The sequence below is a fragment of the Neolamprologus brichardi genome, chromosome 18 (assembly GCF_056152115.1).
Source record: "Neolamprologus brichardi isolate AB-2024 chromosome 18, ASM5615211v1, whole genome shotgun sequence".
NCBI lineage: Eukaryota > Metazoa > Chordata > Actinopteri > Cichliformes > Cichlidae > Neolamprologus > Neolamprologus brichardi.
Window position 1 is genome coordinate 14788393 of NC_142121.1, and position 20576 is coordinate 14808968.

The 20576-nt window shown below is 38.1% G+C and overlaps 1 protein-coding gene across 2 annotated transcripts in view; it reads left to right on the top strand.

Moving 5' to 3' along the window:
• The window catches only part of LOC102796269 (netrin-G1-like), a 64081-nt gene that overhangs the window by 3751 nt on the left and 39754 nt on the right, over window positions 1-20576 (top strand). For both annotated transcript variants that reach the window (XM_006792265.3, XM_006792266.3), the window contains exon 2: window positions 1329-1972. In XM_006792265.3, the coding sequence (XP_006792328.1) occupies window positions 1715-1972 (258 nt within the window). In that variant the 5' untranslated portion in view covers window positions 1329-1714. The remainder of the gene's footprint in view (window positions 1-1328; window positions 1973-20576) is intronic.

A 20576-nucleotide genomic window follows, 5' to 3' on the forward strand; every position in this document is an offset into this window, starting at 1 on the left:
TTTTCAGTCCAAGACAAGAGGACCAAATTAAAATATTGAATTCTAATACCTCCACATGCTAGCAGGCATCACGTAGTAAGTGTTCGTGAACAGAGACATCGCTCATTAAAATGAGTTTCTCTTGATAAATATTGTTAAATTGCTTAATTAATTAATTTGATTTAATAACCTCTTAAATATGGTAATACTTTGTGTTGACACACCAAATTATCTCACTTTTCTGAACATAAAACTCCCTCCACACGCTTCAAACCCCAGGTTACCTAAATAAATAAATAAATTTCAGCTGTAACTGTCAGTCACAGGGGGGGTGGCTGTAGCCTGAAGGGTAGAGAGGAAAGCTGCTGACCGTAAAGTTACGGGTTCAACTTCATGTACTGTATCAGCTGGAGGAATCAGAGCAGAGAAATTCAATGAGTAATGGTTCTGCCTCAACAAGTACTGCTGAACTCCCCTTGCACAATGCGTTTAACCTGCACTTAAGAGGATAACCATGCGCGTTTCTTAACATTGTGACCTGTGTGGGCAAAGGTTAGATTGAAATGTATTTTTTCTGTACAGCTATTCACAGCAACAAATACTTTTCACTAAGGCAAAAGCTCCGGCCATCTGAGCAAATTGACAGTCAAAAGTAGCTTAACTCTTATTTAAAGTAATACTCAGTTGGAGGTGCTAGTGTATATGCTTGCTTCATTTAGTTCCTGCTACTGCACACACTTTTTACCTGAGTCACTGAGATGGTGCAGGTCTCCGCTGACTGCTGCCAGGCACCATTACCTGATGAGTCGGCCATCTGACTGATGGCTTGCGATTGCTTCGAGAAATGTACAATCCCTCAAATAGACTATTTCTGTCTTCCAATTTTACTTTAATATTTCCCAAATGCCTCTTAAGGCGTGGAGACAAATGCAACTCTACATTCGGCTATAAAGGAGCAAGAATCAGAAAAGGCAATAACTTAAATGTAGTGACTTGACACATGGAAATAAGTCTTTTTGCACAATGTATGAAAATCACATGGAGATTAGACTCTACAGAAGAAGCTCAATTTGAATTGTACACAGTGATTTTGAAAAGGTTATTATTGAGGGACCCATAAAAGCAGCAAAGCCATACATTACACTTGTGCACTTATTGCACATACGTGTGTCTTTGTGTCTGGGTTTGTGCATGTGTTGGAGTGGGTAGTAAGATGTAAGACTTCTCCACCTAGCTCCCTGCAAGCCATGTTAAAACTCATTTAATATTTTAATGTCGCATTTCAAATGTTTTGTGAATGTATCCAATCTTTTTAATTCATTAAGCTATCCTTTTCTTCTGTGCTTTAGGATGCTGCTGGTGCCAAAAAGTATACTTGGGGATCAAGCTCAGACATCTGCTGATTTATGAGGAGTGTCACTCCTCTGCACATCACATCTGACCGTTAGTTCACCCTTTTATCAACTACCAACACTAGTGAAGACACCCCCTTGTTGACGCACCTCATCAGCCTGGCAGAAGCGGTGGCAATCAAAGACAAAATAACTGAATGGGGGCTAATAGTTGCCTGAAGCTCCTCACACAAAACTAGCAAGATGCTGCCACAGTTCCTAAATGCTCTATTGCCCCGTTCAAAGCTGCTGTTAAGTTAGAGTGCTATCGTCATTTCTGTGACTAAGCAAAAGACAAAAAAGAAAAAGAAAAGAAAAGAAGAATCCTACAGAAACCATACTGAATGAGATCAGCGATGTTCTTGCCTGTGTTGTTCGCTCTGCAAGCTTTGTGCACCAGTGTGGGCCACGCTATGCAACATTACCCTGCGGTCTGGGGACACTATGACGTGTGCAAGTCCCAGATCTACACAGAGGAAGGCCTGGCATGGGACTACATGGCCTGTCAGCCCGAAGCCACTGACATGACAGAGTACCTGCGAGTGACCCTCGACCCTCCAAATATCACGTGTGGAGATCCGCCAGAAACATACTGCGCTTTGGTGAGTCGTAACCTCGGTTGTCCGCTGATGGAGACAAATGAGGCTGTAGGCAGGATCGCACAGCATACTGGGTCAGGGATAGAGAGCGACGCATGCAAGGCAATGAGCTGCCGCTGCAGCAGAGATTAATGTACATGTAGACCTGTGCATTAGGACAGCAGCAGCAACACACACACACACATGCAGTTGTGCAAATCTTGGAGATGAATTTGGAGAGACTGGTAAACGTAAAAACAGACAGATGCACAAAACAACATCTGGAAACAGTTACATGCACAAACAATCTGTAAATATGTCCTTGCACAACTGATGCACAGGCATACACAAATCTGTATGTGTACATTAGATGTACACAAATTTGGAGCCATTTTTTTTTCCATATTCTGTTGAAATTCTATTGCAAATGTATTTTTTATTTAAGTTTTTGATGTCCTTCCAACTGTTGTCCTTTAGCGGTCATACAAAGGAAAGTTTTAGGATCGCTCTAATAAATATGTTTTAATATCAAATTATACTGGGGCAAAAATATAGTGAAAATGGATTTATTACTAAGTCTAAACAGACAAAGTACATGCAAATACATAAACAAATGTCTATCTTTATAGCTGACTGAAGACTGACTACATCTGTACAGATGACTGCAGACACACACACACACACACACACAGGCACTGACAGGGTAACTGCACTGGTGCTGGCACTGTTATTAAACAAAGAACAGTCACTGCAGCGTTCAGCCCCCTTATCAACCTTCATCAACAGTTCAACCCCAGGTTGCATTTGTTTAGAATCACATTCAAAGTAAGCTGAAAGAGCCCATAGGCTTTAAAGTGCTTCATTAGACGTTATGTTCATGCCTGCCAAGAGCTCGTGCGAGTAAATATTTACCAATTAAAATGGGCATCTTTAAAAGGAGGGCTTTTCTTCTCACAGCTCCAGATGGCATTGAGACATTTAATGCCACTGTAGGATGAAAAAGGAGCTAGTCTCCAGTCGGGTGTGACGTTCTGGTAAGCTTTTTTTGTTTTTTCTATCAAAACACAAACTGAAACCTTTATCAGACCAGTAGATTATCCTGAATGTTCAACATTTACATAACACGGGGCGCATAAAGAACAGAACAGAGACAAACAGAGTCAACGTGGTTGGAATATTTTGTATGTTTGTTTGATTTTTCTTGTCAATACAGAATTTGTTCATAGAAAAGACGTCTTATATTTCTTTGCGATGTCATTATTTATGCATACTAAGCTTATGTATAATTTAGACACACTTGTGTTTTATATTTCTTTTGTTGTAATCTATTTTTCTTTTTATTATTTATTTATTGATTGATTTTTATTAAAATATTAATAGCACATAAGTCTCTATCTATTTTGATGTTGGCAAAATACAGAACTGACAAAAATATATTGTGGATCAGTTTTCTCCACAGACAAAGAAAAAACAATTTTAAGTAAAATAGTTTCAGTTCGATTTCATTCAGTTGTATTTATATACGGACAAATCGCCACAGCAGTTGCCTCGAGGCACTTTATATTGTAAGGCAAAGAGCCGACAATAATACAAAGACAACAGAGAAAACCCAGACAAACATATGATCCCCTATGAGCAAGCACCTTGGTGACAGTGGCAAGGAAAAACTCCCTTTTAACAGGAAGAAACCTCCAGTTGGGGGTGAAGGGGAAGAAGGCAGGACAAAGACATGCTGTGGAAAAGAGCCAGAGATTAATAAGAACTAATAAATACTTCAGTCTGAAATCAGTCTGTCAAGTGAGCCCAGCACTTAAATTCAGACTGAAATATGTCACTATTTACAAGCAAATCTGTATGTACGACTCCATTCACAAGATGGATGGCATGAAATTTTTTGAACAAGCATTCATAGTTCGCATATGATACCATAAAGATTTTGGTGGAATTTACATGTTTCACAGGACTTTTATAATATTTGGTTCTGACTTTGCTACAGAATTTCAGTTCTCCCTTGAGATGCTTTACATCATTTTTTCTATGCGGAACTCTTTATTTACAACAGATTACACTGCTAAACAAATGACATCAGCAACACTTGCTGTTTCGCTTAGGAAGTCCCTAAGAAAACATAATGTCATATTGAAAATAATCAACCTTCGTGGATTTTCCTTCACTGGATGATTGCATGTGCGTAAAGACACAAGTACACTGTGTTCAGCCACCAAATGAAATCAATTAAAACGATTAGCTGAGGACAAACCATACTGATCTGTTGTGAGACTTTTCTGCCTCATTGGTAGGACAGAACATTCCCATTAGTGTAAATTCCAGCTGTATGGTAACTCTCAACTATTCTTGCTTCTGACTAGAATGCCTTTCACCTCTGACATGAATTTGGGGTCATGATTATCTAGATCATCAAGAACCCAGACTCCTTCTGGAAACACTTAAATGCCTGTTGTGTGTTTGATCTGTTTACATTCTCAGCTGGCACACATGCAGACTGACACCAGTGACCTTATCCACCAGTGCATCCTGAGACTTTGTTGAAGATGAGAGGAGCATGCAAATCAGCTCTTTCAGCCAATCACTAAGTTGCCTGTCGTTGTGAGCCGGATCTAATCAGTTTTTCCCACGAGTTGGTTTTCCTCATAGCGGATGGTCAAAGAATCCTCAATGTCTTGGCCCCCCATCCCTTTCTCCATGTGTTTATGATTCCCATTTCCTATTTCGATTGCTGCTCAAAGAAGGTTTTATGCACACGAAAGGTTCATTAATCATTCAATTGTGTTGTGGTTTTGCTAAAATGACAAAGATACAACCTTTTGAATTAGAGACTCGATATTCAATAATGAGACTCCAGGATATACAGGGTGTAGGAGATGTGTTCTGCATCAAGGAGTTAGCCTTGTTTATATTTTTAGCTGCAGACCTTCAGGGGTTCTTCAGAATGTGTTGGTATTAAGCCTGTTCTCCTACGGTGTGCTATGGCGCTGTCACTCAGTAGCACTCAACACTGGTATTTTTTACTGTACAGGTTGTGTGAAAGGAAGGAACCAATAAAATTGTGATATTCTGTATTAATACAAATGATCCAATTAAATGTATTTAAAAAGTTGCTGGCCAAATGATAATTATACTATTGTACTACTTGGGCATTAATGAAAATTAGCTGTTAAAACAGAGAAACTAAATAAGTGTTTTTAATTACACAGCTTTTTTCTGTCTCTAAAAGCCATATTAGGCTGGCTTGTGGGGATCTGATAGTAATTCACTAAAGTAGCAAACCATTGGATCAAATGCAGCGAGAAATGAGGTTTAATGTTCAAGCATTTCATAGATAGACTTAATTTTTTGTAGTTCAAGTGCATGAGCATGGATATGTTTACTCCACAAAGCATAAATTAGCATCAGGAAGATGGATCTGGATATACTGGATAAATAAATTCTCTTTTGCTGAATAGACCACCCTGTCAAGCATTTCCCTCTGAAGCTGCCATATTGTAGTAGTGTCTGGATTGTACCTTTCTGATTAGAGAATCCAGTGGTTTGGTGATTTGAAACGTGGCAGAAGATAAGAGATACTCTGTGCTTCCACAACATCTAGGGATCTGGCAGTTAATCTAAATGAATGAATGTGAGCTCTGAGTTAGGTGTCATCTGCCCACATGCTCTACACTATCTTGAGCCATGCTGGTTCAACCACATCAAGTTGGCAATTGTGTAAACATTTCTGAGAGTGATTCAGTAATCGTGTTTATGCCAGCTACTCTGGGTCTAACTGGGTATATTCTTGTAATTCCTCTGAACTTTATTCAGCTCTCTCAGAATGGATGAAAGAAGTTGTGGCTGCCAGTTTGCCACACGGCCCCCTTTGGAGGCTTAGTAAGGAGAGACGAGACGAGAGCTCCGAGTAAGCTGCTTGGAGACTGCCACGTTATTGACAGTCAATGCAGTAGACTTATCTTTGCTGGCAATGACAGCAGTCATTGTGAAATTTCAGTCTGTGTCTTACATGCACGCAGAATTGGCGTAATAGACTTTAAAAAGACAACTAGATTATGGGGGAGAAAAGGGGACGTAACCTTTGATACGTTCATTGGATGTGAGGCCAATGACAGATATGGTGAATCTGCAAAATGGCTTTTTTCTCATGGCATGTAGGGGCCAGTTCCGTGGTTGCATGAATCAATGACGACCTATTCTATGAGAAAGTCAAACTACATCTCACTCTGTGACTTTGGTAAATAGCTTCCAGTTATTTTCAATAGATCATGGTGTGCATTTATTAGATTGCAGTGAAACATCTTGCTTGTCAAGTTCAAGTTTTAAAATACAAAATGCTCAGCTGTTAACAAAGCATATATCATGTGTATTTTTAGGCCTGAGTTGGTGAAATATTTGGTTGTGAAGCGTTTGTAATTAGGGCTAAAACTTGGTAAAGTAAAAAGCATTAGGTCTAAGCATTAGGTCTTCAATGTCAAGTCTGCACTGATGTTTGGATTAATCTGTAACAAAAAGACCTGAAGCACACATCAGTGCAAGTCCAGTGATCCTTATTTTCAGCATCTTTCGTGCTTTTGTTAGAGCAGCTTTCCAGCTACCTTCTTCATCAACACTTCACACTGTCAGGTCCCTACAACCTACTAAAACAGGGAAGGCTTGACCAGGTGATGAAGAACAGCGGTGTGGGTCAGCCTCCTATGCCACCACACCCTGAACCCACTGCTCCACCCCTCCCCTTCAGCTGAGCCACAAACCACACCCCACCACATAATCACGCTCACACTGTACCATCAACCTAGTACCAACTGCAAGGCAGAATTTTAAAAGAGAATTAAAATCTGCGCTTATAGAGGCGAAAATTGACCTTACACTGCATTTACAACTGTATAGCTGCTGCAAATTAGTTACATAAAAAGACATTTTTTAAAGGACCAGGACAACTGATTTATCCCCATTTAAAAGAAAAGCAATAATCCAACAATTCCAACTAGTTCAAACATTTTTTATGCTTATGGTTTTGACCAAAATCACTTTTTTTACACTACTCCCGGTTATTCCTATTACAGTGAATAAAGAAGCAGCATTATTCATTTTATTATTTTGTATAGTTTGTAAACAGCTGTAATCTCTCACTAGTCCAATTTCCTGAGATAAAATGAGGGCCAGCAATAAGTGATGAACATGTCTGTGCAGAACCAGGTTAAGTAGTGGTATCAGGAGTTATGTGTCTATCTCCAGTTGTGGAACTAACCAAGCAGTTCAGAGGTCAAGCCAGAAACTGTCACTGGACCTCTCTGATCTCTGTACCCCTCCTCCTCGGTGGGGAATTCACTCATCCATGTATTTGTTTGGAGACAGGGAACAGTTGGAGCATTTAACTTGCCGTCACCCCGATGCCCTTGACTCTGTTCTGAACTGGCCCTGCCCAGCACATCATCACCGCACCACTGCGTACCAAGACACCGAGATGACATGCAACATGTCCCCTGACTCCGAGAGAGGAGGAGAGTCATCATTTATTCTTTCACTCGCCTGCCACTTCTTTTGTCTCCTGGCTTTTTAATTTCCTTCTCCCTTGTTTTCTGTCAGCTGATGATGCATAATATCCATGTCTTGTTTGAACATGTGGAGGTTGGATGCTCCATATGAGGTGAGCACTTGACAGATAGAGATATGTCGGCATTATTGCCCCAGGATCTGTGACAGGTTAAATCTTAGAGGGTTGTAAATACAAAGACGGATGAATTATGCATGGAGATATAAAAGAAAATGATGGGCATTGTGGCTTAAATAGGCAGCGTATTCCTGGCTTAATATTCAAAGCATGTTTTCACTCTGATTTAGAGCACATACAGTATTATTGCTGTATATCGTAATTGCTTTATTCTGTTGTCGAGTACACAAAAGCCAGTTTTGACATTTTAATGTGTATATGAAAATACTGCTTCCTGAGCAAAAAATGTTACTAATTGTGTTGCTATAATCTCAAAATACACCCCCATGATATTTGCTGTCCATATAAAAGTGCATGCCTATTAAGATTATCTATTATCTATTATGAAACGTGAAAGCTTACCATTCTGATTCAGTGAAACAGATGGTTCAGTTCTTATTGTGGATTTGTGAGTTTTACACTCAACTACTTTCACCAGCATGTGAAGGAACCAAGCTGGTTGGCACGGCAGATTGTCAGACCGTGATGTTTCTTGACATTATGTTTGCCAACTGCTTTTGAAATCAAGTAAAAATGTGACATATATTTCCACTTAACACGGCTGGGGTTAAGCACATGCAAGTCAGGAAATGCAGGGAGCTTTTTCAGCTGAATTACCAAAATGTATTTAAACTTCTATTGTTATAACATAGTCCAGCTGTTTCACAGATTTTTCTTTTTATATATGTCTGCAAATCCTAAGCCTTACATTTTTGCTACATATGTCAGCATAGACAGGTGAAAACAGGTGTTACCCTTTTTTGTGGGTTTTTTTGTAATTTATCTGGATAACTCTTGATCCATTATCAAAGTGTATTCACTTTGCTGACTCGGAGGCTCTGTAATTGCTATTCATCAAATTGCTTTCTTGCCAAAGTTAGGTAAATATTATTTGTGACCCCAATTCTTTCATTGGAGCGTGTTTAATTTGGATAGCTGGGGTTTTCATTTTCCACAGAGAAAGTTATTAAACCTATACTGGAAACATTTAGCAAATACAATAATTCAATGAAAAACACTCCCTTCCACAAACTGTATGTAAGAGAGATTATCGTGAGCTGAATACATCTCAGTACCTCATCATTCTCTGTGTCAACGTCAAAACATTTCATTATGAATAGTGACACAAAGTTCCACGATTCTGTCAACGATAACCAAACATTATCCATAATTTAAATCTGCCTGATCCCCCCTTCAGAGTTGGTTCATGGAGAAGGTATGTATGCTTTCTAGTGCATTTGTATTGCTTTAATTTATTTTGAGAAAAAGGACAAAGTCAAAAGACAGAGACAAATCTGGCAAGTAGGGTGGGACGGTTAAGGGAGGGTTGTGTTGGCGTGACAAAAATGTGGGAAAATTCTCAGAATAAAACCTTGTAAACAAGCATGCTTCTGGTCACATACCTGACATCATGTGCTGCCTTTGGGTTTGGAAGCTTGTAGTCTGAGACCCGCCTTGCATCCATTGTGATGATTTTCAGCACAAAGTAATTTGGATACAGAAGTTGATGTTTTCCATGCACTTTGAACTTCATTGTACAATGACAGATGCACAAGTACAGATGAACTCATCTGTATACCAAAGTATTCCAGACTCAAATGTGAGGCCATCTGTTTGACACCTAAAGCCAGAAAGAAATTGTGTCATGCAGTAGGACAATGACGGCAAGCACATCAACAAAAAAAAGAAAAGAATCAAGTGTTGCAATAGCCCAGTCAATGTCAGTAGTTCAGCCTGAATGAAATGCTGTGGCAGGACCTCAACAGAGCTGGACATTAATGATTTCTCACAAACTTCAAGCCACATTGTCAAGAAGAACGGGCCAAAATTCATACACAACAATGTGAGTCTTATAAAGTTATATAGAAAATGATTTCTTTGAGTTGTTGCTGCTAAAAGCAGTTGTAAAAGCTACTGAGACATGGGGTGTACTTAGTTTTTCACACAAATGCACAGTCCTGTGCAAAGTTTCTTTTTCACAAGACTGTAGTAGGAATATGTATCTCAAAATGATTCAAAGGAAATCCACTTACATCATCTATGACACATCCCTTTTCCCATAGTTTAGCCACATACAGTTAGTTCGCTACAAATGCAAATGCTAGCACGTGTCAAACTCAAGGCCCGTGGGCCAAATGTTGCCCACCAAGTCATTTTATGTGGCCCACGAGAGCTTGTGCACGATTGTCTTAAAATAAGTTTCGTGTACGCTGCCTAAAAGTGCACATTGGCCGTAAAGCGGCATGTATGAAACCACAATGCATTTTGGTTGTTTGAAACTCAGTGAGCCCTGGGACCAGGGACAAGAAGGAGAACAGCTAGTTTAACGTGATGTACTGCCAGATCTGTTATTTAAATATAGTAATGTGGTAATGTGTGGTATCGACAGAAAGGTCAGAATCTCAGCTAAAAGTTTATAAAACCATTTCAATGACCACCAAAAAGCTAAAACAGCAAACAATTAAAGAGCAGGTAAACAGATCCCGCCAAAAGATGTCAACACAAAGCCCGGATGCCACATACAGGACATTCCCATCGGGCGTGAAAAGCCAACATTTGACAGATTCTCAAACTCCAGATTTGGTCACTCTCCAACCGAAATTCACTGAACCAGCTACAAAAGAAGACCAGTAAACTACACTTCATATTTGAAAAACATTGTAATGAATCCCCACTTACTTTAGCTGTCTTGCTTCCACCACAATCAAATCACACTTCCTTCACAGCTCTACCTCAGTGTGCTTCAAGACTAGTTTCCCACCAAAAATCTTTATTTTCTGTCTTTTTTGCTTGCTTATTACGCACTGGTCTGCCGTTGTGCACAGTGTTGTCAACCGCTGGTTTTTTCCCCCAAAAAATGCCATCTGACAAGAAAGCCTACAGCACCAAAGACATTTCAGCTTTCACAATTTATGCAAAATGCTGAACTATATCTCTAATTAAACCTCTGTGACTTTGTTTCTGTTTCTGTTTTTCGCTTTCTACTATAGAAAAAAAACAACAAGTTAAAAAAACAACAACAACCACAAAAAATGGACAATCTGGGCAATGAGCTACCAGAACTACTTCTGTTATTTTATACATTTCTTTCTTACAATTTATGTCCAAAGAGTCATGCTGACCGATTTCTTTCTTTGTCACAGCAGCTTTTTTCTTAACAAGTAGAAAAAGTAAAATATGTGACTTTACACAGAAAGGGGAGTGTCATGTGTCCGGGCCTCCTAAGATCAAAGTGGGCTGTGTGTGGTCTGTAACTGTGCTAGCACATTCATGGCACTTTTCAGTAAAAACATAAAGGTGACTGGACACTGCCTGCTGCAATTTAAAAAATAAAAAGATATTCTTTCACTATTAAACTGCATTCTTTGTGCTTTCTCAGCCTTCAGTGCTTGTATATCTATTCAGCATCCTTCATGCTTGACAAGCTGAACTAAATTCTTATTAAGATATAGTAATTGAATTACTCAAAACCTTTTTGGCAGCACGGCTTTCTATTGGTGCTCCCTGAAAAAACTCCACTTGGTTCATCCATCTGTGAAAGATTTTTTTTTTTCTAAGATGTGAAGTGCATGTGTGTGTGAAGGACTTCCAATCCCTCAAGACATTGCCTATAATTTTGCCTAGAATAAAGGGTTTCAAGCAATCAAGAAGTTCTCTCACAGGGGAGGAATGCTTTCAAAGTAGTAAATACAGAAGTCTTTGTTGGTGAGATGTTTAACAGGTTACCAGTTATTAGTGTCAAAAACACAGCAAATGTTTTAATTCAATAAAATGCAAAGTAATGTAAAGAATTAAAGCGTTCGATTTTTTTTTTTATTCAAATGTTTTTGGAAAATAATGTTAGTGCTCTTTTGCCAATTTCCAGAAAAAAAATAGTTGAATTTCCAGAAAGGCATTCTTGTCAAATGTCTACTGTGCTGGATATGGAGGATTTAAGTTGACCAGAATGATCAATGATTATTGAGCTGATTAATAGATGAGAGGCAGTGTTAATTCATACAAGGAAATTAATCAGAGAGATTGAGCACATGCACTGAAACAAGCAAAGTCTATCTACAGCACTGTGAAAAAGTGTTTCCCCCTTACCGATTGCTTTGCTTTGTTTTGTTTTTTGCATATTTGTCAAAAATCTTTAATATTAGAAAATTATTCATGAATGCTTCCATTTTCTATCACTTATCTGGGTTCAGGTCACAAGCTTGAGCAGAGATGCCCAGAATATCAATCTATAGATATATAGAGATATATAGCTTGTATATAAAGATGTATAATTTTTTTTAAATTAAATCAGTGCCCGGATACGAGAAATGGTCCCTGGAGGAAGAGATTAAAAGTTTAACTTAAGTTTGTATACTGTGATTTTTTTTGTGGCTGGCAAGAATGTCCAAGAATTACATGAGGTCGCATCTGGATATTGGCACCACCTTCATTTGAAGCTAAATGTTCAAAAAGTTGAGTTATAGACTATAGCTTCTACATTTTACTGCTTTACTGTTACAGTATCAGAAGATGAAAATATACATCTTCCTTAAGAAGTTATCCTATTTGTTATTTTTTATATTTAATGAAGCAAGTTAACTTTCCATCTTCAAGTCTTTAAGCTAAGCAGGCAAACGGCATATCAATTGTAGCTTCAAATTATCCACAAATATGACAATTCTGCACTGTTCTGTTAAGGTGATAATATTTATATTGCATCAGACTTGCCATATGTTGCCTTTAAAATCTCAAACAAGTCCAAATGAGAAAAATGAAATTTGAAAAGGTCAGCCCTTACTGAGCATTGTTTTATGTTTTTGTATTTTTTTTTTTAAAGAATCATGCACTGAGTAAAAGGGGTCAGACTTGAAAGACAGAAATGGTTAGGAGATGACAGGCAACTGTTGCAACCCACCTCCCCTTAGGAAACCCAGCCATCATGTTGTCAGGCCATATTGATCGCTGAGAAAGAGTGAAAGAGACTGTGCTGTAAAGAGCGGGAGGAAGTGAGAGAGGAGAGGTAGAGATGTAAAGTACAGAGGGGAAGAGTGTTCGTTTCCAAAAGTGGCTGGTGCGATTTTATCATGCTCAGTGAAATGGTGACATTTCAGTAATGCTTTATTCCTTACTTTGGCATTTCAAATTAATAAAAGCCTCTAATAACTATGCAGACTGAAAAGATGGAGGTTGAGTTGACACACTATGAGCTAACACACTGATGAACAATGCAGCAATTTCACTCTCACACTCCCCCATTCTTGCTTTCACTCTTTCAATTTCATCCCAGTTTCTACCAATTTCTTAGAGATGGCCCCTGCATCCCATTGTGAACAGCTAAGGACTGAGTAGGTGTCTTTTGATTTTCTTCTCAATTAGAGTGCACCTAGAACCAGTGATCGATTTCTATCTGATTCCAAGCTGCTTATATGAAACAAATGAGTCAAATCAATAAAATATTGATTTCACGGCAGCTTATCAATGTATACTTAGCCTGTCAGCATTCTGAGGCAAGAATTGGATTACACTTTAATTCTAATTTAGTTTCAAAATACTTGCAAACTGTAGGGCCAAATAGGACTGAAAGTGAGTGCACTGATGCAAACAGTTACCATTTTGTGGGTTTTATGTGGCAAATGCTAAACAGGACACAAGCCTCTTTACTCAGCAGAAGCAAGTTTACCTGGACTACAGAGTGAAAAATATATTAATTCCAGTGGAATAATTTGTTTATGAGGTCAAATTACTTGATATTAATCAGTTTGACTTTGGTGAACATGAACTTCCAGGGCTAAAAACATTTGAACATGACATTTAATGGCAAGAGGTAGATAAGAAGGTGTTACAGATTATACTCTTTAGCTGGTATTAGTTCAGAATTATGCCTGAAACAATGGTTTATATAATCTCTTTAGGACTGTTTGGAGTCATTTACTTGCACTTTTGGATTAACTGATTAGATTTAGATCTAATATCAAGGTCACTGTGACCTTATCCTTTAGTTTGTGGACCACCATTCTGAACCCTGATATGATTGCTCATGTCTGGACAGGTAAATATTGACTTCACTGACACAAGCATGCAAGTAAGACTTTGTATCATGTAAAAGCAAAATGGCATTTAGCCAAAATGAAAAAAATAATAATTCATGCAAATAAAAGTTTGCTAGAAGGTGTAAATAAATCACTTCCAATCTCCAAATGTAAACACAACCTACTGTTTTGCATTGCTATGGAAACTTGAGCTGGGCTTCTATTATAAGCAAGTTCCATACTTAATATTTGTGTATAAGACATAAACACAAGATGTGCAAGATATCTGTGACTCAACTGGCAAACAAAGAGTATATGTGCTAAAAAGTATAATGTGAATATATGCAGTCACATAAGACAAAGGCTCAAAATGTAATTCTGTGGTTTTTCATGTCCTGCTGGGTCCTTACTATAGGTACAGAAAACAACTCTTCCAAAAATACTGTCAACGTATTTGGACAATGATTTTTTTGTAATTCTGCCTCTGTACAACACCACGGTGCGTTTTAAATTGAATAGTCAAAACGAGGTTGGACTAATCTAGTGACTTTTAGCTTTAATTCAACTGATTTAAAAATACTGCACTAATTATGTAAGAAATGCAGGCAATTTTGTAAATAGTTCTCCATTTTTAGACGCTTAAAAATAACTGGACATTCGAGCAGGTTTATGGCAAGTGAGGGCTGTTTTCTTCTTTCTTTCTTTCATGACAAATTAAGCAGATGAAAAATCTGGAGCTGATTCTTTCTCATGAACTTACATTTGGTAGCTGCCTATGGGAAATCTCAATATGAGGACCAAAGAGCTGCTGGTGCATTTGAAAGAGGTCCATTATTAAAATGAAGAAAAAAATAAATCTATCAGAGAGATGCCAAAAACTTGGTAATAGTGGTTAGAGTAGCAATCTGGTTAAAGAAAGTGAATCTACAAGCCTGCTCAACAACACCAACAAGCCTGAAAGATCACAGAAGACATCTCGAGTGGATGATCACAGAGTTTTTCCCTTGATTAAGAGAAACCACATCTCAGTGTCTAGCCAAGTCAAAAATAGTCCCGAGGAGGCAGATGTATCATTGATGACATCTACAATGAACAGACACCTTCAGCAATAGAAATTCAGACAGTTTAGAAAAGGTGTAAACCACTGCTTAAACTCTATAAATTTGCTATACCCTTTACAAAAAAGCCTTGTGTAGTAGAGTTAGTGGAACGAACTGATCAGCCGTCTTGTGATAAAACATACTTCCTCTTTATTGTGCAAGGGTGTAACCATCCTTGCATCTAGCCATGAACAGAAATTTCATTTTGTACAAATCCACTCTTCCAAGTTTGTGCGATTTTTCTGACTGAGCCGCCGCAGCCGCAGATTTCTGCACCAGCTTTTCAGCATCCTTATACTTATCACCACAATATGTTTATGTGACAAAAGAAAAAATATTTCCTTCCTTGTTACTAAAGCTGATTCTGAAGTATGATTTCACTAACTCAGAGGGTATAGCATCTATGGCAGTTTGTCTTGAAACAACAATTGTAAACAATATCTCAACTTTTATCTCAAAATGATTGATAGTATTTTTTTAATGTGCCCTTAATACTCCTTTGTACTTGTACAAGAATGATGGCAAACGTATGGATAAGGAAAGGAACAGCTCATAGTCTGAAGAATATTATCTATCAAACATAGTGGAGACAGTGTTAGATCATGGATCTGTATGGCTGCCAGTGAAACTACTACTATTTATTTATTATGTGAGTGCTAATATAAATAGGAGAATGATTTTTGAAGAGTACAGGGCTATACAGTCTGTTCAGATTCAGCCAGATGGAGTAGAACTGATCACTGATTACTTCACAGTGCAAGTGGATAATGACCCAGAATAAACTGCCAAAGAAAAATAAGTTTTTCAAGGCAAAGAAATTGGATGGTTTGATCTTAACCCAGCAGAGTCTGTTTTTAGTGCTGAACACAAAACTGAAGATAGGCACTCATAAACAAGCGGAAACTGAAGATGGTTGCAGTAAAAGCGCGGAGAAGCATCTCAAGGGAAGAAACCCAATATTTGGCGATGTCCATGATGTTGCATGTTATTTAAAATTATGTTAGTCTGTCCAACCTGTCCAATTTACTTTTGCACGCTTGCTTACTTTATACAGAATCAAAACCTTTTAAATTTGAGTGGTGTTTTTTTACACAGAAATATCTGATTGCATTAAGTGTTCTGTCTGACAGGTCTTGACAAGAGAAATATAAATTGTGCCATATAAGTAGGCAAAGAGATAGAAAGAGATAGACAGAAATCTACCAAAGAGAATTAAACATCTTCTATTAATATTCACTGAAACATCCACTCTTTATAGCATTGCTAAAGCTTTTTATTGAATTCTGACACAAGAGAGGATATATCCCACACAAAGCAGATACCTACAACCAAGCACACACAGCAATACACAGATACACATGGGTGTATAAACATACACATCCACATATCCACATATACAAGCAAAATCAGCCACACAAATACACAAGTACAAAACACTTTAATTCACTTCTCCATACATAAATGCACAATTTCATACACAGAATCAAGTGCTCACCTTCACCATCCCCCATGATAATAAGGCAGTGTTAAATATACCCCACTGGAACTCTGCCACATGGGATAGATAATGAGGCCAGGTGTTAATTAATGTGGAGTGCGTTTCTCCTAGTCTGTTGACACCCTGTGAATCCCAATCAAGACTGGGGCACTGGATCGTGGTGCGCTTGATTTGCCAAGCAGTGTACTTTAAAAGGCCAGACTGGCTGTGCTGCAACCCTCAAAGGGACTCCTTTGGCAAGAGCTGTGTTCCAAAGGGCGGAGTGTTTGGCATGTGGCAAATTGAAACACGAGCGCCGGGAGAAGTTTGTGTTTTCGTTTTGATCAAACGTCTGCACCAATAGCAAATTACAACACCCTCTGATATGTTGTTTGCATAACTATCTCATGCATAAGATTTTATCTGCAGTATGCGGTGTCGTGCATGACACTCAGAGGAACATACTGGTGTATTTGCACAGTTTTCTCAAATAACCATTGAGTATATGTCTTATTTATTACCTTTGACGGGTATAAAAACTTTTGCTATTACATTTGTCATGGGGCCAATTTTTTTGTCATGAGTTTAAGGACTGGCTAATCTTAATTTCCTGTTTTAATTTGAAAATATTTCATATCTTGTGTTTTTGGTGTCTTTTGTTCTTATCTTTGTCTTCCTGCCTTTTGTAATGTCTGCCCTAATTGTTTTCACTTGTGTGACATTGTCAGTCTCCCCTGAGAATGCATATATAGCCTAAGATCTATATAGAAGGCCTTTATATAGCCTCTTTCTCAGATTTTATGTTTTCCATGTTCAGTTTTGTATATCAGTCTGTTTTTCCAACCTTGTGTCCTTGAGGGTTTTTTCCCCTACGTTATTTTTTTTTTTTCTTCTTTAGATTTAATATTTTTCTGCCATCTTTATGTAGCATCTTGAGTTCCTACCTTTTTGTAACTGGTAAATAGTAAATGGACTGGTTCTTATATAGTGCTGTGCTACTCTACCCGAGCACTCAAAGTGCTTTATACAACTTGCTTCATTCACCCATTTACACCCATTCATACAGGCATTCTTTCTTTGCTTTCTATGCAGTCAAGGGTTAAAGTGAGATTCAGAAGGTGGGGGAACCCTAATATCTGTGCAGTGGCTCAGCACGGGGGGAAAAAAATCACAATAATTTCTGTTGTGAGCTTCAGTAGATTTTCTTAGTCTGCAGGATATGATCAGCTGATCTGCTGCTGATTGTGGATTTACACATCTGAATCAAGCAAGATGTACACAGTTTCCCCTTCACTGACACTCTACTGTTTATACTCACAGTATAAAGTTGGAATTCAGTCAATTAATTTGAATTAATCAGCTTAATGCAAAATGATCTCTGCTACACTTGATGTAAACCTAAATCTGACCACGAGCACCACAGCCACTGTGAATTCTACTGCAAGCTAACCTGCTTATCCTGCACAAAACTATCCAGTATGTTCATGCAACATTTGAATAACACAGACATAGTATACTTAGTTTGTTTTGCAGGAGGTTTCACAATATGAAAATACATAATTTATCAAAACACATCCTATACAAAACCAATATGTGATTAAAATTATGACATCAAATATAAGCTTTACATTTGCAGTTTATCGAGTGTTACTGAGCAGTCCTTACCTTTAAATCTAACCTTTCTTCTTCCTCTCCTGTCCTGTCTGTCTACCTACAGCTTCCTTAAATTACCTGACAAAAATCCTCCTCCCTTCATGTTTCCGTATCTTCTGTAGCGCTAGCCAGATGCAATGTAAGGAGTAGAAAGTAAAACGTTGTTAGAAAAATAAATACTCAAGTAAAGTACAGATACCTGAAAATTCTATGTAAGTACTTTAACAAAGTATTTGTACTTCATTACTTCACACCTCTGAGGTTAAGTAATGGTTATATTAACTTTTTTTAATCTCCTCTGTAAAGCTCCTGCAATTTATAATAAGTATAATTTTACTGTTAAAAATATTTAGTTTAAACTATTCTATTGTCTTGTGTATTAAATGTACATGTTCTATATATAATTTAACTTATGTGTCATCAGGTCAGTAACACCCATATCCCACCGACCTCAGAAATGATATGATAGCCTGCCCACACACACACATACACACACAGGTCAGATGTCCTTCATTCCTCTGAAGGTCAGAAGAATGAAAAGTCTGGCTCTGTTGTGAACCACTGCTGGCCCTGACTGCAGGTCATTAAAGCTCTATTGAGTTTCTGCCAAAGCTCTGACTCTACCAATATCTCACCATGGCTCATCTCAGCTGTCTTTTCTGTCCAATTTATACCAAGCCCTGAAAAGATCAACACCCAGCCTCTGTGCTCACTATACACATGTGCATTCCTGGATATCATCCTTTTGGCCTGTCGCCTGTGCGTCATTACAAATGTATCATCCTCACTTAAAGCCAGGAACAGTATGAGTTCAGTTCAAAAAAGAGTTTTCCTGAGAGTTGACAATTTATTGTCGCGTCTGATGGGCATCTTCTGATTTTGTCGAGTGGTGCTTCAGCACAAATTATTGCCATTTTGGTTTTCTTGGATCAACTACCTGAACACTGAATCGCAGCCGAGTTACATCTTCAAACTGTCATTTGTCAGGGTTTCTCCTCCTCTGGTGCACCCCATGAATGAGGATGGGCATCCGATTGTGTGATAAAGGGGGTTTGGGCCAGCGACAGGTCTGCAGGTGTCATGCGGCAAGTCAGGAGGTGCAAGGCCGAGCAGGATGATGGGCTGATTAATCCAGCAACACCTCAGGTCCAATGGGAGAGATTTTGCTGCCACAGAGGTGCTGAGTCAAATAAGTTACTGAAGTCTCAGCACAAACTAGCGAGGCACACGCAGGTCACAGATTAATATTACCATAGGGTTCATATTGCACTTTTACTTCAAAGTGTACATATAAACAAATACTGAAGCATCTTAAAAATTGTAGTTGCAGATTTCATGAATAAGAATGGAAACCACAGAATTATACTACAACAATCTCCAAAGTACCAAGAAGTCATGTTGTTGTGTATTTCAGGAAGCCCACAGGTTAGTCAGATTTACCGAGGAAGAAAAAGTGTGGGTGAGTGGGAAATTATCATAATATTATCATATATATTATCAAAATAATTATCAACCTCTATTACAATTATTCAAAATCTTGTTAATTTAAACTTTTCCATTTTAAGTCCACTGCTATTTTCTATAAACCTCCAAATAATGCAGTTTAGATAATCTAGATAAACTCTTGTTTTTTTCCCTTACCCCCTCAGATTTTATCATGCAAATAGTGCTTCTGATTGTCACATTTACTTTGGCCGCTCAGACTCCAAGAAAAAAATGCTTGCTGCATTTTTATGCTTATTTTTGTTGCATTGAATCTGATAAAATTGCATTTTTGTTTTTTAACATAAATGTTTACTGAATCATTGTTATCAAGTTGTCAGTTTTAGCTAGACCTGAAAATGGGGTTTCTCTCCTTTTTTGTATAAATTTATTCTCTACTCCATTTGTATAAGCATGCATGCAGAGTATCATTGGAGATATGTATTATTTCGTATACGTAGGTGCTAATGTGGGTTAACACTCCATATGAAAACCCAAAGAAGTTGTTTGATTTAGTCTGACTCTTAGTAATAACTTGAAAAATATGACTTTATAAATGTCATCATTATATCTTCCTTTTGTTTTTCTTAGTCAAGGTAAACTTAAGTGCACAAATTGCATCTCTCTTCATATCCTCTGAGCCTCTTTTTGCACCTAAAATTAAACACATTTATCACAGGGTAGTGTGTAAATTTAAATGAGACATCACCATGAAAAAAGTGAAACCTAATTCATTTAATACACATTTACTACGCAAAGTGATATGTCTCCAAGCAATAGACAGACAACGTAAACCAGCCAAAACATGTTAATGTTCAAATCACAAGTCTGAAATATTAAGCACGCCTTAAAGAAGATGACTGGAGTGCAAAACTATGCTGAGTTCAATATGTAATCTGTGCTTCAGGTCCAGAAATCTGTCAGCTAAACTGATTGGTTGGATTGCCTCTATCCGTTCTTCAGCAGTGGCTGTCACTGGCCACAGAATTTATCTTCCGAGCCACATCCTCTGTCAAACGGCACCTCAACAGGAGGTTGCACTTTGTCTATCTCACAGGCCATATGTCACTCATTTAAGCATCTGCCTCACACATTATGTGTGTCTGTATGTGTGTGTAAAATGTGGGTCTCCCTCATAAATGGCTGTACAGTATAGGCTCCAGAGATTAGGACATCATTTGCTGTTCAG